The sequence below is a fragment of the Sceloporus undulatus genome, chromosome 1, assembly GCF_019175285.1.
Source record: "Sceloporus undulatus isolate JIND9_A2432 ecotype Alabama chromosome 1, SceUnd_v1.1, whole genome shotgun sequence".
Taxonomy (NCBI): domain Eukaryota; kingdom Metazoa; phylum Chordata; class Lepidosauria; order Squamata; family Phrynosomatidae; genus Sceloporus; species Sceloporus undulatus.
Window position 1 is genome coordinate 371,353,563 of NC_056522.1, and position 26,390 is coordinate 371,379,952.

The window sequence follows — 26,390 nt, forward strand, 5'->3', positions numbered from 1 at the left end:
AGATGAAAGGGAGACTTTTAGAGTCTAACAGTTCCACTTCTTCTTCAGTGGCCATGCTGACTGGAGATTTCTATAAGTGGTAGCATATCAAAAGTAAATTTTCATCAGTCTTGCTCAACACCCCTATTGAACACAGGCTTTAAAAAGTAGGATGCAACTACAATGTCCTTGAGAGATGACAACCCAGCCTCTACTTAAAATATGAGAATATCGTTTCATAGCATAATTGTCAGCCTGAAAAGCCCCTTCTCTTCCAATTGTTCGCATCCTAATAATTGTCACTGCAGGGACAAAAATGAGGGGGATAAAAATAGTGATTCCCAAACTTTGGGTCCCCATGTATTTTGGACTACAATACCCAGAAGCACCAGCTAGCTTGGCAAACAGTCAGGAATTCTGGAACCTGAAATCCAAAACATCTGGAGGACCAAAGTTTGGGAACCACTAGGATAGAGCATCACTGTTTATTTGTGATAGGCTACTGCTACACTGCAAAAATAAAGCAGTTTGATAGCACTTTAACTTCCATGCTGTGGCATTCGAGATTGGTAGTTTGGTGGGTCACCAAAGCACTCTGACTGAGAAGGCTAAATAGCTGTCTAGGAAAAAAGGGAGCAACAAGTGATCTATGTAATTGCTAAAGCACGTCTATTTTACAAGCTATATGCATCTAAATCCATAATGACAGAGTATCAAAAGACATCAATAAACAACAGTGTCCATCTGAAGAATAGAGTGATAAAAGTCCATATAAACAACGTCTCTGGTGTTGGCAGTGAATATAATTCTACTGCTGCAACACCACATGCTGGTCAGCATTCTTCTTATCTGTTAAGCCAAGTTGTGAATGTCATTGAAGAATGGAACACATTATTTACATTATTAATCCGGCAAAAAAACCCCTCTTTTATGCTGATGAAGACTTGTGGTGAGTCGAAACGGCCGCATAGTACTCCAGAGGTAGCCGTCTGAATACAATCGACGAAGGACCTTGCTACCAGTAAAAATTACAAGTTCCAACTTCAGGCTTATTTTGCTCCAAGTACCATTAATGTTTGTTCCCTAGATTTTGGACAATATTGTGGTGTTGAAGCAGTAGAATTATATTCACTGCCAACACCAGAGACGTTGTTTATATGGACTTTTATCACTCTATTCTTCAGATGGACACTGTTGTTTATTGATGTCTTTTGATACTATGTCATTATGGATTTAGATACATATAGCTTGTAAAATAGACGTGCTTTAGCAATTACATAGATTACTTGTTGCTCCCTTTTTTCCTAGACTGTTATAGTGTAAGCTTGCTGCTCGTTGTTTGTAAGGCTAAATAGCTGACAGAACTACCAGAATTCCACAGCATTGAGCCATGGGAATTAAAGTGGTGTCAAGCTGCATTAATTCTGCAGTATAGATGAAACATTAAAAGCATAGAAAAAATAGTATACAGCTCAGTCTTCCACACCATGATAAGGAGTATTGTAGTTATATTTAAATTCCAATAATAATTTCTAAATCTACACCTTTGCATATCAATTAGCATGTGTAAATTTAAGCCATGCATTTCCTCCCTTTTTGGTGAAACGAAAAGCTGCCACCTCTACCATCCTTCATGCATAGAAGAACAAAATATTTAAACAAATCAGAAGGGGAGGAAATGTGTCCACATTTGCAGAATAAACTCTGAGAGACATTATCTCGCCTTCTCAACTTACTTTTACACTGGAGACCTTGTCGCATGATGCCCCAAAGCAAGGAACCACAGTGATCGCAGAAAGTTGGCACCTTGTAGTTGTGGATTCTGAACTTGTGCGGGATGTTGATTCCAAATCTTTGCTCAGAAATCTGAGAAAACAAATAACAAAGAGGAAAAGTAGGTTCACCTGGAGAGTCAGAAATCAATTTAAAAGCAAGAAGAGACTATATTCTTCCCATTAAAAGAAAATGAGTGGAGAGCTTCAGCTCCCATGATTTTTTCACAATGATGCCACCTTTGCAGGGCAGATTAGAACATTCATAGAATTATAGACTTGGAAGAGACCACAAGGGTCATCCAGTCCAAACCCCTGCCATGCAGGAAAACACCATCAAAGCACTCCCAACAGATGGCCATCCAAATTCTGTTGAAAACCTCCAAAAAAGGAGACTCTGCCACACTCCAAGGCAGCATATTCCACTGCTGAGCATCTCTTAGCATCAGAAGGTTCTTTAAAATGTTTTGGTGGAACCTCTTTTCCTGTAGCTTGAATCCATTGTTCTGTGTCCTAGGGCCAAGCCTGTGGTATCCCACCTGGAGTTCCAATCAGTTCCCACTCCCAGTACTCACCTGGGTCAGCTTGGAAAGCTCTTAATTATACACCTTTAAGTTAGATCATTACAACCTGAATTCTACTGGTACAGTGGAACCATTGAATCAAGTGCTGGATAAGTCAACACTAATGTAAACTCCACTGGTTCAGAGGCTCTGTTCTAGTTGAGCTGTTGTTGCTGATCCCAACTCATGACAACCCCTAGGGATGTGACATCTCCAAGACTCCTTGTCCTCCACTGCTCTGCTTAGGGCCTGTAACTTCATACCCGTGACCTATCTAATAGAATCTATCCATCTAGCATGCAGTTTCCCCCTAGCTAAGACTAATAGTTAATTTCAGGACTGTTATTCCTGAAATCTACCCATGGCAACTGGTGGTTTCTGTGGGTCTTTGCCAGGAAATTAAAGGTGCTATCCAAGGTGCTGCTGAATTTGGTTTTGGGACAGGGTTTAGAACACTGGATAACTCTTTTAAAACCTGACCTAAAACCCAGAGGAGATGTATCACCTCACTGATGTGGAAGCCACCAAGCACCACTGTTTGTTTCCATATTATTGGCAGGGTAGTGAACAGTGGGCCAAACCAGTTGGAGTGTTTTTCATAGCAATAGCATTTAGTGTGTACATTTCTATACCACTTATCAGTGAACTCAACACTCTAAGCAGTTTAGAATATGTAAGCCAATTTCCTCCAACAAACTGAGTATGAATTTTACTAAGTCAAGGCTGAGTCAACCTTGGAGCCCTGGGATCAAACTCATAACCTTGTGGCTGCAGGACCAGCATTTAACCACTGCATCACCAGATGCTGCACCACCACTCTTGTCATATACTTTGTCTTTGCATGGTCAATTTTCTTTAACAAGAGGGAGCTTTCCCTGTCCTGCAAGTAGCAGGGTTGGTGTGGAGAAAATTCTGATAGGATTTACAGCAGCAAAGGCAATGAGGCAAAGCTAGGAAACTTTGGCTCTCCTGATGTTCATCTGTGCACCTAGGATGGCCAATGAAAAATAATTTAATGTATCTAAATAAATGAAAGGGAAAGGACTTCAGTACTTGTGGTCCAAGACATATGGAGGGCCAGATAGATTAAAGAACCTCTGTCATCCCCTCCCTGACACACACTGGTTATTTCAAAATTTAGAAATGTTAGCATTAGTGCCAACCTGTTAACATTTAATCATTAAAAAAAATTAACTGGTTAACATTAAAATGCTGAACAAATCTATACAATTGATTAGTTAGTTAATTTGTTAACTAACCTATCAAACCATGAAAGTATTATATTTTGAAAAGCAATTAAAGGCCTAACTCCTAATGCAACGGAATCAGTGGAATGAGTGCTAATGGAGCAGAACTACTGAATCAATGGGATTTATGTAAGTGTTGACTCACCATGCTAAAGTTGATTCAATGGCTCTACCAATAGGATAAAGGCCAAAGTGATTTAAAATGGTCAATAAAGGTTTAAAGTAATGAGAACCAATAATCACCATTCAATTTTTTTTAACATCACTGGCATTTAGCAACAAAAGTAATGAATTTCAAAAACGTTCCCCTGACGTAAACCCTAATCAGCATCTTCCACTTCTAATTCTTTCAGTAAGTAAAATACAAGTCTTAAACAATCTAATGGCAATCTACATGTTTAAGAAATATGCATGGTACAGTCCTACTGCAATTGTTGCACTCCTTCAGAAAATAGGTGAGGGACTGCATAACTGGTTATTCCCTCAGATGAAAAATTCCTGCACATGAAAGACAAGTATGTCAAGGAGTCATCCCTGACAAGTTAAGCTTCCAAGTGCACGGAATTGTAAATTTGAGGGAGAATTCAATCTTGCCAATTCCCACCTGAATTCTGGGGCAAAGATGTTTACATTTTTAAAATACTCATCTATACTCATAGTGTACCAATGGTAACAATAATTTTATGAAATAAAATATGTTATCCAAGAAGAAGCCAATTATATCCCATTACAAGTGCAGCTCACCATCTATAGCATCCCAAACATGCAATGCAATTTTACCTTTGTGTCCATCTTGTTGCTATTGTTCTGGCATGTGCAAGCTGTAACAATGAGATGGTGGCAACGCTTGTGTACAACACATGTACAAACTAGAAAGAAAGAAATACAAACAAAAGCATGGAGAAAGCGGGACAGGAGCCCTCAGAAGCTAAAACAGAGGTATAAGAAGAGATCTACCACTGCAATAAATACTGAAGCTAAATGTAGGTAATATATATGTTATGAGTCAGCCTCTAATTGTCCTGGAAAGACTAATGGTAAAAATAAGCATGATGTGGAAAACCCAACATGATAGCTGGAATTCAGTATGGGACCTATCCCTTCGTAGCGGACTTACATGTGCAGGAAATAGTATTGAGCAGTTTCACAACATCTAGAATCTTCTTTGACATTTCTAGGTAGAAGCATCCATTGCCTTATGCTGGAATGATTGATGTGTCAGGGGCCGATGCACAAAGGGCACTAATGAAAACTGGAGACTCTGGTCCAGGCCCTAAGATCTGGCAATCCTATCTTCTCTACATTCCATTCATTTCAATAGGGCTTGTGATATGATAGGAAACAACCAACTTGTAAGGTATAATTTAACTACAAAGATAAGGCACTGTACCTTGGCACTGGTATCCTTGTTTCCCAAACACTCCCCTGTTGAAGATAAAAGAGAGGCAATGCATGACTCAGGATCAGATAAAACCACAAAAACAGGTCAAGATTGAGCATCAGAATCTATCCATGAGTTAAGCCAGAGGCGAGTAAGTGGGAGGCTAGGGAGATGCATTATCCTTCTAGGAGACCTTGGGAGGGCTCATCCCTCACCACACTACAAATACACACGCCCTCAAATGCTACGCAACATTATATAATTTTACACAATAGTTTAAATAGTTTTTGCATGAAACCAAGTTTGTGTACTCTGAACCATCAGAAAGCAAATCACCATCAGCCACCCAGGAATAACTTCATACTAAGCTCTACCAGTGCATCCCTGAATCCTCCAGATGGGGCCAGATTACCAACAGGTCAGTTGGTCTGACTGCTGATCCCCTCACTGACTAGTAGGCCAGTGCTGAAGGAAATGGGTGCCTCTTGTTTCCTCTTCTACCAGTGTTTCTTTTACTATCCATATTTTGTGTGGTACAGGAGCCCCCCCCCATTTTACTCATGAAGTATATGTTGCAAGACTCCCACTGGATTCCTGAAACCGTGGATAGTTAAGCACCTTACAGCAGTAATGTTTTCTGTCCACAATTGACTATGGGTAACTGAAACTGCAAAGAACAAAACCATGGAGAAGGGAGGAACTGTGTAATATTTTTGGACCACGATTGAGCAGAGATAATTGAAACCACAAAAAGCAAAATCGTGGATAAGCGTGGGCTACTGTACTTGAGTAACTGAAAAACCCATCGGACTGCAGCTCTTAAAACTCGTCCCAGTTGCCTGGCTGTAAATGAGTTCAGGTGTGATGATTCTGGGGCTGGTGTCCTTTGTGCTGTGTGATGTAAATTTTTCTTATCTACTGTATATATTCATGTATAAGTCTAGAAATTTTAGTCAAAAAACTGACCCAAAAAACCTGGGTCAACTTATCCATGAGTCAATGTAAGTACTGTATTTTAATTCTTATCAAATCAGGGACCATGTCCTGGTGAAAGGTGAGAGCTTTATCTCTTTTTGGAGCACCTAAAAGAAGCATCAACCCCCTCTACAATCTCATCCATCCAGTCTTTAGGGTGAGCACAAATAGTTGTGCCTGTTAAAACTTTGAAGATCTTTAGATTGTTTTCCTTTACTTCAGCCTTTACATCCTTTGTTACATGCTGCTAAATTTTACCCTTGACTTATCCACAGGTCATATCAAAATCCATAATTTTGGCCCCAAAACCTGCCCTTGGCTTATACGTGAGGTCGACTTATAGTCAACTATATACAGTATCTCCTTTCCAAGCCATTCTTTGCTAGACTGGCTCACCCATGTGGCACACAGAGGACCTCAGCAACCTTAATCCATACAGGATTTCCTATCAGTTTGTGCTACATTGAAGGGATGTTGTGAAGATAAAATGGGCAGGTGGAGATATCCATACGAGCTATACTGGCTGGGGTGGTGGATTTTGCACTGCAACTCATCTAGAGAGCACAAGATTGAGTAAAACTGGGGTACGTATTGGACTACAAAGACAATAGATTTCCATACAGGAAACTAACTCTAAAGCTATGTAGTTTCTCTTGAAAATGTTGTACAATCTGTTTTTGGTATAGATGTCTTTTCTTAACTCTTGGGGACTGGATTAAGATGGGCTGACCAAAGAGTGACCCTATGGCTGCATATTGCCCTGGGGCCATTTTTTGGGGGGCCACAGGCCTCCCAAAATTTACAAAACACACATTTTTGCCCCCAAATTACCCCTAGAGGATATGGGAGTCATTTCTGCCATGTGTTTGGGCCCCCTGAGCCACTTTACGCCCAGGAAAGGTTAAAAAGGTTAAAAATGGCCCAGTTGGTCTGTTTGTAAGGGCTGTTTGACAGTGGAACACACTCCCTCAAAGAGTGGTGGGGTCTCCCTCCTTGGATGGCCATCTGTCAGGAATGCTTTGATTGAGAGTTCCTGCATGGCAGGGGGGTTGGACTGGATGGCCCTTGTGGTGTCTTCCAACTCTACAATTCTATGATTCTATGAAAGGCTTTTTTTTTAAATGACTTTTTAATTGGTATATTTTAAAGACTGTATTATGTGAGTGTATTTTAAGGTTTTATAGTATTGTATTTTCACTATTGGTTTTATGCTTGTTTTTGATTGTGTTTTGTATTTTTGCATGTTGTACCAACACCTCAAGAGGCAGGAAAGTAATAAAATTTGTTGTTGTTGTTAAAACAAAAAGTGAAATGAAAGCGACTTGCACTCACTTCCTTTTGTTAAAAAAGAGGCCTTAAATAGCCAGGGGGAGCTGGAAACATGGGCGGGGTACACACCGCCAGAAAGAGGCATCTTCCCGGAGCTTCTCTTTGCTCCACAGGAGTGCCGCAGCAAAAAAGGAGCACCCAGAAGTGGTACAGTTATGCCACAAAGCGCCAGAGCCAGCACAGTGACTTCGCAGCTGTGCCGCCCCATCTGGAAGCAACACAGCTGCGATGTCACCATTGTGCACCTAGTCTGGTGGGCGCACTGCAACTGTAGCGCCCTCATCACATGCAAGGGTTGCTGGGTGTGTGGGCACTCCGCCCACCAGGCAAACCTCACACGTGATGAGGGCGCCTCAAAGGCCTGTCTGTTCTGGGTCTATGGTGAAAATGCTCCTCACCATAGAGGGAATGTGGGGACAAAAAATGATTTGTTTTTATTGCAGGGACCAATGGGAATGTCAATGTGGTGTAGTTGTAGAGAGCATTGTTCGATTCCCAGCTGGCTCATGAAACCCAGTGATTGGCTTTGGGCAAGTCACACGCTCTCAGCCTCAGAGGAAGGCAATAGCAAAACTGCTCTGAACAAATCTTGCCAAGAAACCTCATGATAACTTCACCTTAGGTTTGCCATAAATCAGAAATGACTTGAAGGCACACAACAACAGTAACAACAATGGGAATGTGGCTCTCCAAGGACTCCTAGGAGACTAATGTGGCCCCCTAACCTCTCAGTTGCTCGCTCTGGTTAGATTTCTGCTATTCTGCTTTTTCTCTTTATTTGCAAAACAAAATGATTTGATAAAGAATTCATAATCTGTCCTAGTGAACACTGCCATGAGGCAAGAGTCTCCTCCAAGCCCATGCTTAAGCCATCCTTACCAGATAAATTCCCGGCAGTGGGAGCAGTATGTTGGTTGCCGTAAATAGGTGGCCATGAACTTGTGTCCATTGACTTGGTGAACTCTCCTGCGCATGGCCCGCTGGCGTTTCCGTGTGAAGTTTTTAAAAATCCTGTCCCTCTGAAGGGTTCCTGCACATGGAAAGACAAAAGTGGTTAAAGGAAAGAGTAAGTGCTCATTTTTCAAGTGCTAATGAGCTCACTGACATGTGGTGCTGCTCCCCATCAATTTTCAACCACAACTTGTCACAAAGTAATTAGTCTTCAGTGCTTCCATCCCCTTACTTTTTCCTCACACTCCCTCTTTTGCTTTATCTACCCACTAGATTCTACCTTCTTTTTTCATATCTGCCACTAAATCATCTTTCCAAACACAGGAATCCCATGTCTCCTATATATTTTCTTATATATCCTATTTCTGCCTGCAAAATGCCTAGGAGAATCAGCGTGGTGTAGTGGTCTGAGTATTGGACTACAACTCTGGAGGCCATGGAAACCAATTGGGTGACCTTGAAGAAAGTCACACTCTCTGAGCCTCAAATGAAGGCAAAGAAGAAACTCCTCAACAAATCTGCCCAAGAAGACCCAGTAATAAAGTTGCCTTAGTTCACCAAAAGTCAGAAATGACTTGAAGGCGCACAACAACAAGAAAATGCCTTGAAAAAGGAACAGACTGAGAAAGTTCCCTGAAGCAAGAACTACCAATTTTCCTTAGTTATGGGATTATGTATGTTTAAAGTCATATACAAATGCAAAGGATTTTATGCCACTGATGGAGAACACGTGTTCTGCAGTTCTCGGACTGCAGTTCCCATCTTTCCTTGACAATGGCAATGGCAGCCAAGCTGATAGGAGATGCAAAGTGAAATAAAATCTGGAGAGCTACACATTCCCTATTTCTTAAAGAAATCCCAATTTTCAGTTTCATTAAAAGATGGTATAAATCCACCCAGGAGCAAAACGAGTACTCTTACAATATTAAATAGTTACCTTTTAACTTTTTATTGCTCAATTGAGTGATAAATTTTTTTAAAAAACCCACATCACTAGCTTCTTCCAGTTCTTCGGAATGAGCTATTTTTAAATCTATGCAGAGGGTACTTCCTATTTCTGTACTGCCACATGGTTCCCCAAAGGACTCTTTACATGCGCTCACATGTCATTGTGCTCAGCAATTGACTTGTACTCCAATGCTCTTTAAAAGGAAAGAAGTCTGTAACTATTATCAAAATCACACTCTGAAATCTCTTAAAGGGAAAAAGCCCAGGAATGGATTGTTGATCACTGAAGAACCTGGACTGACTTTACTGCACTCCTATAGAACCTCATGAGACCTGAATCCTATATCTTTGAAGAAACAGCAAATACCTGCAGTAGCACAAACTGCTGTGTGCATCTTTACTGCAACTCATCAAGAGCCTAGAAATGTTGCTTTTGGGGATACATGTTGGCTGGGGGGATTCTGGGATCTACAATTTCTTGTGTGATGCTCTTATCATCTCTGGAAAAAGAGGAATGATAGAATCATAGCATCCTAGACTTGGAAGAGACCACAAGGGTCATCCAATTCATCACCCTCCCATACAGGAATACACAATCAAAGCACCCCTGACAAATGGCCATCCAGCCTCTGTTTAAAAACCTCCAAAGGAGGAGACTCCACAATTGTCTGAGGCAGCATGCTCCACAGTCAAATAGCTCTTACTATCAGGAAGTTCTTCCTAATGTTTAAGTGGAATCTCTTTTTCTCTAGGTTGAATTCATTGCTTCAGGTCCTAGTCTCTGGAGCAGCAGAAAACAAGCTTGCTCCATCCTCAATATGACATCCCTTCAAATATTTAAACATGGTTTTTATCATGTCACCCCTTAATCTTCTGTTCTCCAGGCTAAACATATCCAGCTCCCTAAGTCACTCCTCATAGGGCATGGTTTTCAGACCTTTCAACATTTTGGTCGCCCTCCTCTGGACATGCTCCAGCTTGTCCACATTCTTCTTTGAATTGTTGGCACCTAGCTACTGAAATCAGGCTGACCGAAGGGGCTAAGGTAGGCTGTGTAATATACATAGCTCTGCCCTCCAAGAGAAAGGAATAGCTGGTTAGCTCTGATGGAACAGCTGGTGTAGATAGTGATTCAGTCCATCCCATTTCCCCTCACCATTACTGTCAAGCTTTGTCCCCAATGGTGATTATCAAAATTTACTTAATGCAAACTCAGTCTGGCCCTGCCTAGAAAGAATGAAGGGAATGGAAAACTATTAGTTTCAGTATGTAGAGAGATCTTGTAGCACCTTTCAGGCTAATTGAAAGAAAGAAGTTGGCAGCCTGAGCTTTCATAGAGAGTTTGGCTTGAATACTATTGCCCATCCCAACTAAAGCCAACTCATGGAATTACTGTAATGGGATCTATGTAAGTGCTGGCTCAGCATTCAATAACTGATTTAATGGGTCTATACTAGTGTGTCCTACCAATACAATTTACTGTAGGTGAGCTGCTTTCCAAATTCCACAGCTTGTGATTGTTCTTCCACAGTGGAAACTATTCAAAGTGAGATCAGTCTAAGAGCAAGATAATCTTCAGCTTCTTTCAGAGTGAATCTCCTCATTCAGTCATTGCAAAGTCCACTCAGATATATGATTCATGGAAAAGCAGCATTTTCTACATTTGTCTAAACTAAGTCTATTACACAGTATTGGCTTTCCTAAATTTAGACACTGAATAGTTTCCTTGAAAGGAAGAAAATGCATGATTTGTTAGGTTAGAAATTAGGACTGCACAGTTACAGTGAATTTCCCTTATTAATGGTTCCCCCTTAATTCATGTCTGTGCAAATTCTAGACTACAGCCTTAGGGGTAGCGTGGAAGAAGTATACAGCTGAGTTGCCAGCTCTGAAGCTGCATTTGCACTGCAGAAATAATGTAGTTTGACAACACTTTAACTGCCATGGTGCAATGCTACTAAATTCTGGGATTTGTAGTTATGTGAGATATTTAGCCTTCTCTATTAAGAGAGCTCTGGTGCCAAAACAAACTCTGATCCCAGGATTCCATAGCCCTGAGCTGTGGTAGTCAAAGTGGTGACTGTATTATTTTTGCAGTGCAAATGCAGCTTAAGCCTCAGAAGGTCTTAAATACAAGAGCTAGAGACTTGAGAGCTAAAGGTAAAGCCAGACTGATCAGAGAGTGAGGGCTGGTGGAGAAAGGGTGGCACTTAATTGTGCCCACATTGGGCAAAGGAAACCTTCAGGCAAATTGGAGGAAACAAAGGGGCTGAGCAGATGGGCCAGGAAAGCATAGGCCTAGCCTACACTTTTCTGGCCCTAGTGCTCACCTAGGTCAGTGTGAGGATGGGGAGGTATTTTCACATACACATGCCACATCAACTCAGGACCTGCAACCAGCAAACACTCCTTACATTGCCATGCCATCACTTTCACTCAGAAGCCTCCCCATTGATATGTCTGATGTGCAAATAGGGCACCTGGCCACATGGGTGCAGCCAGGCACCCCATTTTTCCATCAGATTTGACAACAGCGGGGCTTCTGAGTGAAAGTGATGGCAAAGCAAGGAGCACAGTGTGAACAGCCTGGTTTTGCCACAAGGTTTCCTAGAAACTCTGCAGAAAACCAGGAGTAAATTACACAGTGTAAAGGCTGTGTGGTGTAGTGATACGAGTGCTGGACTATGATTCTGGAGACCAGGCAAGTCACATTCTCTTAGCTTTAGGGGAAGTCAAACCTCCTCTGAATAAATCTTGCCAAAAACATCCCATGATAGGTTCACCATAAGGTCTCCATAAATCAAAAACAACTTGAAGACACACAAAAACAACAAACAAACAAACAAACAAATGCTGGATTGGACCAGATCCTTCAGATACGTGTCTAGGCAGGCAGGATCATGCCCAATCATGCCCTTGGGCCTGCATCATGTGAACTAGACAATATGAGGCTGGGGGGAACCGGGCCTTTCTAGGGATGGAGCCTGATGAAATGTTGAAAGATGAAAATGGTTAAATATTCCAAGTCCCAGAATCAAGATGACCTGATAGACTAGAAAGCTGGGCCAAAGCTAACAAAATGAAATTCAACACAGAAATGTAAGGTACTGCACTAGGGCGGAAAATGAAGTGCCAGATATAGGATGGGCAGAACCTGGCTGAATGAAACGACATGTGAAAGGAGTGGGAGTCCAAGTAGACCACAAGTTCAACATGAGTCAACAGTGCGACGCAGCTCTAAAAAGGCCAATGCAATTTTAGGCTGCATCAATAAAATTATTGTCTAGATCAAGGAAGTAATAGTGCCACTAATTCTGTCTGCTCGGGTCAGGCCCCACCTGGAATATTGTGTCCAATTCGGCACCACAATTAAAAAGGACATGGAGAAACTGGAGCATGTCCAAAGGAGAGCGCTAAAATGGTGAAGGTCTCGGAAACCATGCCTACTAGGAACGACTTAGGGAGCTGGGGATGTTTAGCCTGGAAAGAGAGGTTAAGAGTTATATGATAGCCCTGTTTAATATTTAAGGGATGTCATATGGGAGAGAGCAAGCTTGTTTTCTGCTGCTCCAGAGAACAGGATCCGGAACAATGGATAAAGCTCCAGGAAAAGGATTCCACCTCAACATAGGAAGACTTCCTGCATAAGGGCTGTTCGACAGTGGAACAACTCCCTCAGAGGGTTTGATCTCCCTCCCTGGAGGTCTTTAAACAGAGGCTGGATGGCATCTGTCGGGATGCTTTGATTGGTTTCCTGCAGGCAGGGGGTTGGACTGGATGGCCCTTGCGGCCTCTTCCAACTCTATATTCTATGATGTATGATCTTCGGTGATAATCCCTCTCCTTAAGACTTCATTCCTTCCTCCTTAGACCTAAATTTTCCTAAAATGATCACTAAATTATGAACTTGAAGAACACTCAGAGAAGCAGATCCTTATTACCATATATTTAAAAATGCCAGATATTACAGTGCTAGGAACCTGCATGTCCTGTTCTGTTTTCGTGTGGTAACCACAAACCTTTTAAGTGTTCCCTGGACTATGAGGTGTTCCTAGTTGAGATATACTGGCAATCTATGCTCTACTGTGATATGAGTTCTGCTGCATTTGCCCTTCGATTCCTGTTTTTTTTTCTTTGTTGGCTTCTCCATTCCTTTGGCTTTTCAGACCTCATGCCAGGTGCAAGCTCCAGCGTTCATAGATAAATCCAAGACACATGTGGTGAAACAATAATGGAAACTTTTTTTGTGGATTTTTTGGCTATATGGCCATGTTCTAGCAGAGTTTTTTCCTGACGTTTTGTCAGCACTGTGGCTGGCATCTCAGAGAAGTTTGCCTGGAAAGGACTTGGCATATAATTGTGTGATCTGGAACGCAGGGTGATTGCATGAAGAACCTGACAAACATGGCCACATACCCAAAAAACCCACAAAAAACTATGGATGCCGCCTGAAAGCCTTCAACTTCACAAATGGAATGTTGTCAAAATGGCAAAAATTGTTAATAGAGAACAACACAAAAGCAGTTTGCTTTTGCATGAGCCTATTGAGAAGGACAGTAACAGCTTCACCACAACCTCTTTTAGAAAAAATGGAAATCTGCATTCACCTCACACAATTTGCCAGTCCCCTTGGGCTGCTTTTAATAGCCAGGAAGGGAATGGGTCCAGCACCCACATGGTGGCCTTCATCTCCCAAGAATCCTGTCCACATCTTCAGGTTGCACAACTGAAACTTATCCATTAACGTGGGACAACCAGGAGTCAAGATTTCATCCACTAACCTGTATCAACTACAGTACCAAGTCAGAGTGGATCAAGTGATTTTATCCACAAAGTGCAGTCAGTTCTTCACAACGGGTTGCCAAGTGGTTTTATGACTGCTCTGTGAGGCAGAATGTAAAGCCCTTGACCCCCCAAGACAGCTCCCCGGACGATACAGTAAGATAGAATGGTGCCAGTGAAACCATCACTTATTGCCAATTTTGGCTGGTTTGGGGGCAATTTGTAGATTTTTTTTAGATTCTGGGAAATTGGGGGTTGGAGGTTCAGGGAATGGTTTGGCACATTTTGTGTGGTCTGGGGACCAAAACAATCATCTCAAAATCAGCTTGTTTTTTATTGATATTCACCACACACACACACACAACACACACACACACACAAGACCTTGGGCAAGTCACACTGTCTCAGATGTGGCAAATCTCCTCTGAACAAATCTTGCCAAGAAAACCCCATTAATAGGTTTGCCTTAGGGTCACCCTAATCAGATATGACTTGGAACACACACACACACACACACACACACACACACGGAGGGACAGCTGTTGTAGTGGTTTGAATGTTGGGCTCAACTTTGGAGATAGGGTTGGCTCTGTGTTTGGACATTGAAATTCATTGACTGAGCCCACGAACCCCTGTGTATTTGCCTTAGGTCACCATAGTTGAAAATTACTTGGAAGCACACAACATCAATATATATATTTCATCTGGGAGTCTGGGTGGCTTCGGGGGTCACACCTATTGCCTAAAACTGAAGGGTACAACAGAAATGCTGGTTTTCAGCCAAGAAGCTCAACAACTTTCCTCAGGGCCTACATTTCCTTGGAAAATAGCATTCTCACCCTCATAGCCTTTCCAAAACTGCTGCTTTCCTCTGTCTCACTAAACATCTCTTTTTTTTGGCAATTCTTATTCTTCCAATGGAAGTAGTTCCTCAAGAGGTCCAGCGCATACCACAGCAATTATCTGCAACTGTACAGGCAGCAAGAATGTGCTACAGGTTTCTCGGTTGCCCGTTGTTTGTATCTTTCTCCCCCTCCTACAACAACTCCTACCTGCGGTTGTTCATTCCCAACTCCCTTTCAATCAGAAACAAGTGCTTTCAGCAAAAATCAAAACATAAAATTACAGATCTAGGCCAAGTTGCCCATGAACAACTGCAGGTGTAGGTGTTCCTTCATAGTACACAACACATCCCAACAAGTTTAATAAGGGTGTTGGGATATGCACAAGCAAACCAGCCGTCTGCTGCTCATCCTAGAACTTCTCAGAGCTTTAAAAATATTTTTTGGGATGACAAGTCCACACTCCTTCCAAAATTGCCAGGCTGGCTGGTGGATTTTGAGAGTTGTAGTCCAAAAAACCCCACAACTGTGTCAACCTCTGGAACTATCTTGCTAACATAGGCAGAGACTAGGAAAGGAAGCAGAAAGAAAGTATGAAGTAATTCTGAAGTGCTTCATTTCTCTTGGGGAAAATATTATTGTTATTTTATTATTTTATTTATTTATATCCTGCCTTCCCCTGGTACAGGGACTCAAGGCAGCAAGAACAAGCTCTTTTGACAAATAAACTTAAGAGCTATTGTGACATTGGCAGCCAACAGACCAGTTCTCTTATAACAACCATCCCTCACATTATACAATCTCCCCACTCTGACCACTCACACAGCAATTGCACTGGATCAGGTGACCACACGGCCCTTCCAAAGAGGTCCCCAATTAGTGCTGCCAGGAGCAGGAGCCACATTATTTCCACTCCTTTTTGCAGCAGTGCCAGACTCCTTCTGGCAGCATGGGAGCAGCTGAGGCTGCGTGGGCATGCATCTTTTGAACACTATGCCCCCAAATTGGCCAGAACCACTATTTGGCCCATGTGTCTGGCGCCTAGAGAAGCATCTCTCAGGTTTTTTTAAAAGTGGGTTTTTTTATTTGCAGTTTTTCTTTCATTTTCAGTGGTTCTGCACTCTAGCCCCAGTGAATGTGGATAGCCCACTGTCTCAGTTTTAAAAACCCCTATTCCCAATTTACTTATACAACTACAAAATATTTCTTACAGTGCAACTTAAAACCACCACAGGATTCCAAAAAGATGTTTCCAGAGCTAATGCCTGGCAACTTTCTTTCTCAAGATCATTTGTGTTATAGATTAAGTTTATTGGGTTAGGGTTATAAACTCTCAGTCTAAATGTGCACTTCAAAATAATGCTTATTTCAGGGGTTGTTTCGCTTTTGCTTTTTCTATGAAATGACATCATCATAAATGTGTTGCATGTCCTCAATCATTTCCAATTTATGGCAACCCTAATGCAAATCTATTGAGGGGATTTCTGGACAAGACCTATAGGGGAGGGGTGCTGAGGTGAGAGAGTGTCACCTGTGGGTTTCCACACTGAGTGATTTCCATAAAGGTCAAAATACTATATATACTCGACTAAAAGCCAGATTATGGATTTTGATATGACCCATGGATATGTTGAGGGTAAACTTAAGGGCATATAGCAAAGGACTAAAGGATGAAGCAAAAGAAAACAATGCCAAGAACTTATAAAATTCCAGCAGGCATAATTTTGTGCTCACACTAAAGGCTGGATGGATTGATCCAGCAGATTATACTCCTGCCTTTCACTGGGGTCATCCTTTTTTAAAAATAAAAGTTAGGATTCAGTACTTACATTGACCCGTTTATAATTTGACTTAGGTTTTGTTGGGTATTTTAAACCTAAATCTAAGCTTACATGAGTAATACAGTAGTTAATCATCCACAGGCAATCACTTTTAATTAATGATTATGTCAACAAAATACCACATCCAAAACGTTTAGTTTACTATTACTAGTCATGTGCTTGCAATCTAAGGAAACTGCAAGTACCTTTCGCACCTCTCATGTGGTGGAGTCTCCTTCTTTGGAGGTTTTAAACAGAGGCTGGATGGCCATTGTTAGGTGTGCTGTGATTGGGTATCCTGCATGGCAGGAGTTGGACTGTTGGGGCCCTTAGGGTTCTCTTCCTACACTAGATTCAAGCAAAACAGCTCACACTTTCAAAGAGAAAACACACCTCCTGGCAGTTCCCTTCTCAGATCTGATCCAAATATTACATCACAGAAGCACCTCAAATCTAAACTCCCTCTTATTGATAAAAATTTGAATTTAATAAATAGGGGACCCAGAATTTGTGACCTTTTTCATCTAGTTGGTCTAGGTTAACTCATGATGCCAGGAAGCATACTGGACAAGGCCACTACAACCTTGGCCCAGTTCTCCCTCTCTGCCATTTTGTAAGGAAGGCTGGGTCTGTAATACTTACTGTAAATGTTGCATCTAATGCTTCAGATTTCCAGTGCAGTTAAGCAAGTTTTCCTTTACACAGCAGTTTTCACTTAGGTACTGCTAGTTGCTTGGAAACCAGCATGCTAAACATCATAGCTGTGTGCCCTTCAAGTCCTTTCTGGCTATGGCAGCCAAAGCAAAATTATTATGGGGTTTCTTGCATGATTGTTTCAGAGGGGTTGCCTTTGCCTTCCCTAGGCTAAGAGGGGTGTGACATGCACTCTCTTGAGCTTACCCTAGGGGGTTTCCATGGCCAAGTGAGTATTGAAACCCGGTCTCTAGCGTTGTAGTCCAACACTCAGATCACTACAACCCACTGGTGTCATATACTATACATTAAAAAGTATTTGTATCAGTCCAAAGAAGAGGGAATGTGATCTTGTCATTGTTAGCATGAAGGGCTGAAGTGGTAGATCACTACCTTACAAACTATGGCCGTCATGTTGTTGGTTAGTCTCAACTAGAGTAGACCCATTAACCCAGTGTCTGATGGAAAATCAACACATATTACTGTATACATCCATGAATAATTCTAGAAATTTAGTCAAATAATGGACCCCCCCAAATAAGTTGACTTATCATGGGTCAATCTAATATTGTACTTTAACTCTTATTTTTAAAAAGGACAAGTGTAATTTGTCCTCGAAGCACTGACCTGCTCTGTTCTCTCATTCCATCCACATCCTAGTGTTAGCACAAACAGTGAGGCCTGCTGGAATTTCGTAAGTTCTTTGGCATTGTTTTTCCTTTCCTTTATCTTTACAGCCTTTGGTTAAACCCCTAGTTTTTCCCTTGACTTACCCATGGGTCATATCAAAATCCATAATTTGGCCCCCAAACTTGCCCTCGACTATACATAGTGTCGACTTATAGTTGAATTCAAGGGTATAGCCGTGTTTAATATGTAAGAGCTCTTGTAGCCATTTGAGACTAATTAAAGAAAGAAATTGGCAGCCTAACTTTCAAGACTTGCAGGCTACTTACCAAGTTCGACGAGCTCATGCTGCCAATTTCTTTCTTTCAGTTAGTCTCAAAGTGCTAACAAGATCTCTCTAGGTACTTCTAGTTGAGTACAAGGTAAATCCATTGATCAATAGGTTTCCTCTAGAGAAGAATTGGTCTAGTTTTGGCCACCTTGTACTCATTGGAGGATAGGTGGGAGGACCTCACCTCATCCATTCCTTCACTGATTAATTTGGTAAAGCTGACTCTCACTGATCCAGAATTGCAAAATGCAAACTATCAAAACAACTATTTTTTTCCATGGGTGGCTAAGATGTGATACGGCTTTTGAGAGTTCAATGTACCATATTGTTACATCCACAAATTATACAATAAAATTACCTTCAAGCTATAGGTATAAAGTATATAGGAAACATAAATTATTTTTGTGTTTTGGACCTGTGTCCCATCCCAAGATTCAGGTTGAGGCTTCCCTTATCTAGAATTTCCAAGATCCAAAATAGTAAACTCAAAACTCTCTGCTGGGTGATAATGAGACAGTTTTGTTTTCTGGGGATTCAAGGTACACAATCTTTGTTTCATGCACAAAACTGTTTAAGATATTGTGTATAAAAGTACCTCAAGCTATAGTAAGGTGTAATATGCAAACACACAGAAATTCAGGTTTAGACTTGGGCCTCATCTCCAGATAGCGCATTGTATATGCAAAATTCCAAAATAAAGAAACAACTCCAAAACACTTTGGGTCCCAAGCATTTCAGACAAAGAAGATTCACCTGTACCTGGGTCTCAGAGTAGGCAGCCAGATATCTTCATGAAGCTCACAAGCGGGCAATGAAAGTGACAGCTGTTCCCCTTCCCCTGAAACTTTCCACAAACGGCCAGTATTAACTGGTTTGATTGTCCCAGACCTTAGCCATGATAATTATGCTAGCCAGCCACAGACCTATGTTCCGTCCCTTGAAAACCCATCTAAGACACTAGCCATCCCTATAATCTTGGATGACCAATCACGTAACCAATGGAGGCTCGGGCTTCCATAGCATGGCATAGTGAATCCATTCTGAGTTTTAGTCCAAACGTAAGAGCTGTCCAAAAGCTGAGCATAAATGGGGGATATTTCACACTGTGGATGAGCATCTGTAAGTTTCAGCTAGAGAGTTTGATTGTTTTGTTTGTTTTGTTTGTTGTCCCTGATGTTCCTGTTGTGTCACCCTCTCCAAACATTTCCAGAAATTTTTGGAGGTTTTGATTTAAATTTTATAGTGGATTTGCTTTTTTTCCTAGATAATTTTTAAATTGTTATAGTTTATGGTAAATTGTCATTAATTGCATTTTTTATTTAAAAATCTTGTTTTTTCCTTTACACTTATTTTTTTTTTTTCTTTTTTTTTCCTTTTTCATTTTATACTATTTTTATTAAATACTATTATTTTAGATTAGTCTTTTCTCAGTTTAATTGCAATTTTTGATGCTGCATTTTTAATTGCTTCTTCTCTTTTTTACAACAATCCGGTGTTCTGCTTTTGCCTTTTCCTGTTTGTTGAAGCATTGAAAATGGACTTCCAAAGGAACTATGCAGGAATAGAGAGTAGGGCACAGGGTGATACTTACAGAAAGAGGTTAAGAAAAATAGAAAGGAGAAGGGCCAGCAGCGATACTCCCAAAACAATGGGGCCCGAACCAGAAGATTAGAGCAAGAATTCAGCTTTGAGGCAGACAGCCTTCCAGCTGCCCCAATCATTTGTAAATAGCCTTCAGTGTAAAGAGCTGTGTGTCGAAACTAAAACCTGAATGCCACTGAAGAGCCACTGTTAGAGAAGGCTGACATTGTACATTTCCAAAGAGCACTTTCTAACTCAGCCATTGGCAAATGCGTTAAAATATAATAAATGCTTCTCTCTTACGATAGACTACAAGGAATCATGCCTGGGCATGTTGTAAACTTTCAGAGCTGTTGGGCTACAAATTCCCCATTATCCTGTGGCTAGGAGATGCAAGTTGGAATCAAAGATACCTGGAAAGCCGCAGATTCCTCGGGGGTTAAAAGGACTCAGCCAGTATAAGCTATAGCAGGGGTAGGCAACCTTTTTGGCCGGGGGCCGGGTTGCTGTCCCTCAGGCGACTGGGGGCCGAAGCCGGGTGTGGAGCTCCACCCTCCGAGGCGGGGCCGCATGTCGTGGGTGGAGCTTCACCCTCTGGGGGGCGGGGCCGGTTGCCGGGGTGGAGCTCCACCCTGGGCGGGGCATGTGCCGGGTGGACTTCACCCCGGGGGCGGCCCTCCCATCTTGCAGGCCCCTGACGGGGCCCCAGGCCCTGTCAGAGGTCGGCAAAAAGACTTTTGGAGGAACCCCAGCGCGGCACCGGGCATCTGGGAGGCCGCTGCGCCGCTGGAACCCGTTGGAGGGCACCACCCGACGGCATATGGGCCTCCCAGGAGGCCGCTGCCCGCCCGCCAGAGCCCTCAAATAGTGCTGCGACGGCGGCATGGGGCTTCCAGAGGCCCGCTGGTGCCGCCGCCAGTTGGAGGGTGCCAGCGACGCGGCTGCTGGGGGCCCTCGAATAGGGCTCCGACGTGCGGCAGCGGGCCTTCCTGAGGCCCGCTGCTGCCGCCGTAAGCCCTGTAGGAGGGCGCCAGCGATGGCATTGGGCTTCCAGGAAGGCCCATGCGGTTCTGCCGGGCTCGATAGGGCTCCAACGGCTTTCAGCGGTCGTCCTCCAGAGGCCCGATGCGCCGTCAGAGCCCTATTCGAGGCGCCAGCGACAGCATCGGCCTCCAGGAGCGCTGATGCTGTGCCCGGGCCCTCAATAGGGCCCCCTCACGCTTCAGCAGGCCTTCCAGAGGCTGATGCGCGTAGAGCCCTATTCGAGGGCGCCACGACGCATTCGGCACCAGGAGGCCCGATGCCATCGCCGGTGCCCTCGAATGGGCTCCGACGGCTTTCAACAGCCTTCGTCAGGGCCGCGATGCAGCCGCCGAGCCCTATTTCGATGGCTCCGTGCCGCAATCGGGCCTCCTGGAGGCCGAAAGTCTCGCGAGACTTCCGGGCTCCGCCGTGACCGGGTTGCCGTACACCCGACTATAGCATTAACAACTCTAAAAAGCGTAGTGCAGTGGTCTCAAACGTTACCCTTGATACCTTACGCTACAGGAGAACCACCACCACTCTCGATGGGTATTTAGATGGTTTTGTGGCATAGGCAATGGGACCAAAGACACAGCCTGCTCCACACTTTGCAGGAAGCAGTGCGTTCACTGCTCCTCCATAAGCTGGTTGGCGGCATTGCTCAGGAGAGGCCACCAAGCGCTTCTGCCTGCCTCCGAAGGCCCTGCCAAAAGCCGATGAAGCAGCAGCCCGAGCAAGAAGGCTTCAAATCAAAACCTCTCCATATCAGGACAGACACACTGGCATCCTTGCCGCCGTACACTAGGGTAACGGAGTAAGTGAGCAACGGCCAAACCAGGAGCTTCCTTACCTCCGCTCCTTCTCCCCTCTCTAAGGCTGAAGCCACTACACCAAGTGCGCCTGCTTTCTTTCCCCTCCAGAGGAAAAGTTTGGGAAGTGAGGAAAAGAAGCGGATCAGACCCCCAAGCAGGGTTGACATCCCCGAAACCGGAATTCCCAGACTGGAGGGTCTAAAAATGCCGTGCTGGACATGTTGAGGCAGCAGATCTGGATCCTCCTTTTCGGCTGCATTTGGCAAGACCTCATCTCAGTCTTTGCACAGAAACTCCCCTCTCCTCCTTTATTCCTCTACAGGAACAGAAGCAACAATGAGAGAAAAGCCAGTATGACAGCCCTATTAAAACTTTGGCTTTCTTGCGGGATACATAGAGTCTGGATGGGAGAGAAAGAAAGGTAGCATTAGCCACAATTGTAACAGAAGCATAGTTTTCTGTAGTTTTTCGGGCAATGTGGTCATATTAGAAGAGTTATTCTGACTTTCGCCTGCTCTGTGGCGCACTTAAGAAAAAAAAAGATTTCCATTTCTTATACATAGGATTCCGTGATCTCTTGTTCAAGTCCAGCACTTTAAACAGGTCTGACGGTTCGTCAGATCGTTCTAAAAAGGGATAAGACTAAACTAGTGGATGAAAAAATGCAACCATGATGTGCGATTGTATATTAATGAAATAGAGACTTGCATCATAATTTTTTTATATGCAAATAGGTGCCGGATTTTAGAGTGGAATGTGTAACCCGACCCAAGTCTGTGCCCTCCTTTACAACTCTCCTGCCCCTGCCCCTGCCCCCCCGCCCCAGGGGTCCAACCCACAGTTTGAGAACCCTGGCTTGCTTCCACTGGTGATTATCGAAAAGCTGGACAGAATTAACTCTAATTACACCTCAACAACCCTACACTCCAAAGGTGGGGGAAATGTTCCTTGGTACACCGTTAATTTTTGCTCTCAGTGATACAAGTCTGATGGACAAGTTTAAAAAACAGTACAATTCACTGCCTATTCCTGGTCAAGACAAGATGAAGGATCATCAAACCCCATAAGAAAGCAAAATCTACAGAGGGACACCATCTAGACCCCCAAATAATTAAATACATCCAGTCTTCTCCGTTTCTCCTGCCTTCCTCCCTCTCGATAAGAAAAAACCCCATGATATTTGGATCATTCTCTCCCCAAAACTTCTCAGTGCTTGTTCAGCATTCCATACCGGCACGACTCCAATGGCAGAATAGGGAAGATCTTTTGCTCTTCAGAGCAGTACCCTTTGAAGTAGGCACAACTGGCTTGTCCTATGAAATCAGCGCAGTGCTTTAAAATCACATAGCTACCCCGCCACTTTCTGAGTCTCCCTTTTACTGCTTTGTTGACAAGAAGCCTCATTGCTTTCCCAGATGAAATACAGGTCTGATCATATTCCCTACTGAAAACAGTACACTGTTCTTATAAGCACACAGAAGTAGGCCATTGCACAGGATAAGAAAGTTACAGAAACTTTACTGTTCAATTCATTTTTTCTAGGAATTCTCTAGGTACTCTTATGCTTTTGATGCTAAAACATTTCAGATACCTCTTCTCTCTTCTCCTCACGGACTTCTTTAGACTAGATGGGGGGAAAATCGACTCTATGGATTTGTTGGATAGCACTAAATGAAAATTTGGGGCAATGTACCCTTTAAACAAGGTCCTAACCAAGTAGTGTACCAGACTAACAGGAAAGTCTGGTACTAATTTTACCATGTACTTAGTAACGCAAATTTGGGGCTCTTAACGCAGAATTACTACAATGGGTGGGTATCAAATACAATAATCTTTTTTACAGCTTATTAGTAACATATACAGTAACAATATATTCTATTATCCCCACCTACCATCTAGAAAATAACATGCGCAATTCAGACAGCTAGCATAATAGTTGAGTGCAGACTATAACTCTGGAACCAGGTTCAATTTCACTCAGCCAGAAAACCACGGGTGACCTTGGGCGGGTCAGAAGTCTCACTTCAGGGAAAGCAGGAAACCCCCCTGAACAACTCTTACCAAGAAAAACCCATGAATAGGTTTGTCTAGGGTCACCGTATGCAGAAATGTTGAGGCACCAACAAAACGCTCAAAGCAACACAAGTAAGGCAACTGTCCCGGGGAAAAATCCATCAATGGACCAAAATTTGATAAGGTGAATGTCCATGTTTTAAATACTAATAAGCCACAGAAAACATGAGTCATAAGATGGAGTTTTGATGATTTTTGAACATGAAGTTTTAGACCCTATGACTAAAGAATTGAAGAGGTTGTTCTTTTTCAAAGTGCAACTGATGAACTTCATGGATGGTTTTAAATCCTGGAAAAACTGTCTCTCAGTTCCTTCAACATAGATATAAAACTTCATGTTAATGTCCATCTATTCTGCTTTGGTCAGCCTCACTGGAATAGTGTCCAGTCTGGGCACTACAGCAAAACGGAGCTGTCCCAGAGAAGGCGCCAAAATGGGAACAGCCCGAGAAGGACAGCCAGGGATGGGTAGAGCCTGGGAAGGGGCATAAGAGGAGATATGATAGCCCTTTAAATGTGAAGCAATTCAGAGGAGCAAGATTGCTTCTATGTCAGATTAGGATACGAGCAATGGATCAAATTCAGAAAAGAGATCCACCAAAATATTAGGAAGAAGGCCCGGCAGCTGTTGACGTGCCTGGATGGGATGAAGCCCCCTCTTCTTGGAGGTTTAGAGCTGTGGTCAGCTGTAGGAGTCTTGATTTGTATTTCTGTATGGCAGGGGTTTTGACTGATGCTTGTGTGGACCTTTCAGTTCATCTCTATAAACAGTAACTTTGGACAAATATGATGTTTTGACTGAAACACCTTTTTTTTTTTTTTTTTTTTTTTTTTTTTTTTTTTGCTTTCGTCAAGAGGCACAGATTAGGCCCTTTAAACTGCTTAGCACTCTGTACCTGCAGAGGCAAAGCAGGACAAAAATGTCTGGTGGGACCAAGTCTTTCGTTGCTGGAGTGCGTGGGACTGTGTGGCAGTATTCAGACTTGGGACGAGGGTCGAGATATGAGAGCTCTTAAAAGTGAAACGAAGTTGTAGCCTCGATTGCAATGATTTGCTGAGGAATCTCATAAATCTTTCTGGATTTCTATGAAGTATTTTTTTGAGTTAAGTCAAGATGGGGACAATATTGCAGCTTTAGTGGCGAGATTGCAGGGGGTCTTTTCACAATCATCCAGGGTGAAATCTCATAGCTTATAGCCGCCCCCCCCACCATGTCTTAATTGTGACTGGCCTTTCGTCAAGATAAGAAAACTGTGAATATCTTTATATTCATGTCAAGGTGACAGATAGCAGGAGAGGAAAAGAAGGGCAGACTTTCCACTGCTCACACTCTTAGCTGGTTCAAAAGCTGGCATGCTGAACTTATCAGAGGCTAAGCATTAGAAATCTCAAGATTTAATTATATGACGGAAAAAAAGTGGAGACAAGAATGGGAAAAAAGGCAGGTCTCACTCAATACCTTGTTTTTCCTATGGGGTCCCTGAATCATGGATATTGCTGTAGCAGAACTGCTGAGCATGACAAATGGACTCACAGTGAGAAAGAACTATATTGGCATTATAAATTCAAGTCAAATATCACTATTAAGTCACTTCTAACGGAACAAATACAATCACTGAGTTTTCCCTTAGGCTGGAGCATGTCTTGTGTATAACAAGATTTAGGAAAAGTTCTGTTTTCTGGATTTTGAAACACAGAATCTCCTAGCCAGCATGGGCACCTCTAGTTTGTGAAAAGCTGGAATTTTAGATAACTAATTTCCAGTCGATAGGCCTTTGACACAAGCAACACATAGCCTCTCACTGATATAAGGTAATAGAGGTAATAAACCCGGTGAGGGGCATAATGTGCAAATATTCCGGTGATAAACAGTATATAAATTTGCACAATACCTCAATCAGAAGGTTATGAGCATTTTTTACTCAGTTGCAAACGTTAAAATTGGCCTTAAAACTAGGAGTTTTTCGACACTCATACGCTTTGCATCATCAACTGTAAAAAGATTGAGGGTACAGAGGAATGGAAGCTGTATGGATTGTGGCGTTCTTACGGTGGGCCTTCAGTCAGTTCTTGACTTAACAGTGCCCCTAAGGTAACCTATCATGGGAAGCCCGGGTCATGAGGGACCCTAAGGTTTGAACCTAACAGGCAAGATTTTGTTTCAGAGTTGATTTGCCCTACCTACCTCTGAGGCTGAAGAGAGTGTGACGTGCCCAAAATCACCCCGTGGGTTCCATGGCTGGGCAGGTAGTCAAACACTGTTCTCCAGAGTTGTAGTCCCAATGCTCAATCATTACGACGGCATGGTTGGCCACTTTAACCAACTTAAAATAGAAAAGATAGAATGGAATTTAAACATACATACTAAGGGTGCATTTTTATCTGCCAAGTGAAGCAATTTAAATCAATTAAAACCATAAAGATATGCAGATTTGGATGAAATCAGTCAGGTCCCAAAGCGCTTTTAATTTCAAAAGCAATGTGTTTTGCTCAAAGCCAGAATGTCACTAGCACAACTGAGCCTCTAAGGGGCAGATATTCACTGACAACAGTTTTCACCTTAAAATCTAATTATAGGTATTACATGCGGCAGGTGAACCAGTGGATTAGTTGATAGAACACGTCCCTCTGTTTGGATCATGAAAGAACTATCAAGGAGCC

At 42.7% G+C, this 26,390-nt stretch overlaps 1 protein-coding gene across 1 annotated transcript in view; it reads right to left on the bottom strand.

The window, feature by feature from the left end:
* PRKCH (protein kinase C eta) overlaps window positions 1–26,390 on the bottom strand; it is a 160,743-nt gene that overhangs the window by 67,311 nt on the left and 67,042 nt on the right. The window contains exons 3-6 of the mRNA XM_042447125.1: window positions 8,126–8,276; window positions 4,952–4,986; window positions 4,342–4,430; window positions 1,716–1,845 (exon numbers count right to left, since the gene is read on the bottom strand). Coding sequence (XP_042303059.1) covers window positions 1,716–1,845; window positions 4,342–4,430; window positions 4,952–4,986; window positions 8,126–8,276 — 405 coding nt within the window. The remainder of the gene's footprint in view (window positions 1–1,715; window positions 1,846–4,341; window positions 4,431–4,951; window positions 4,987–8,125; window positions 8,277–26,390) is intronic.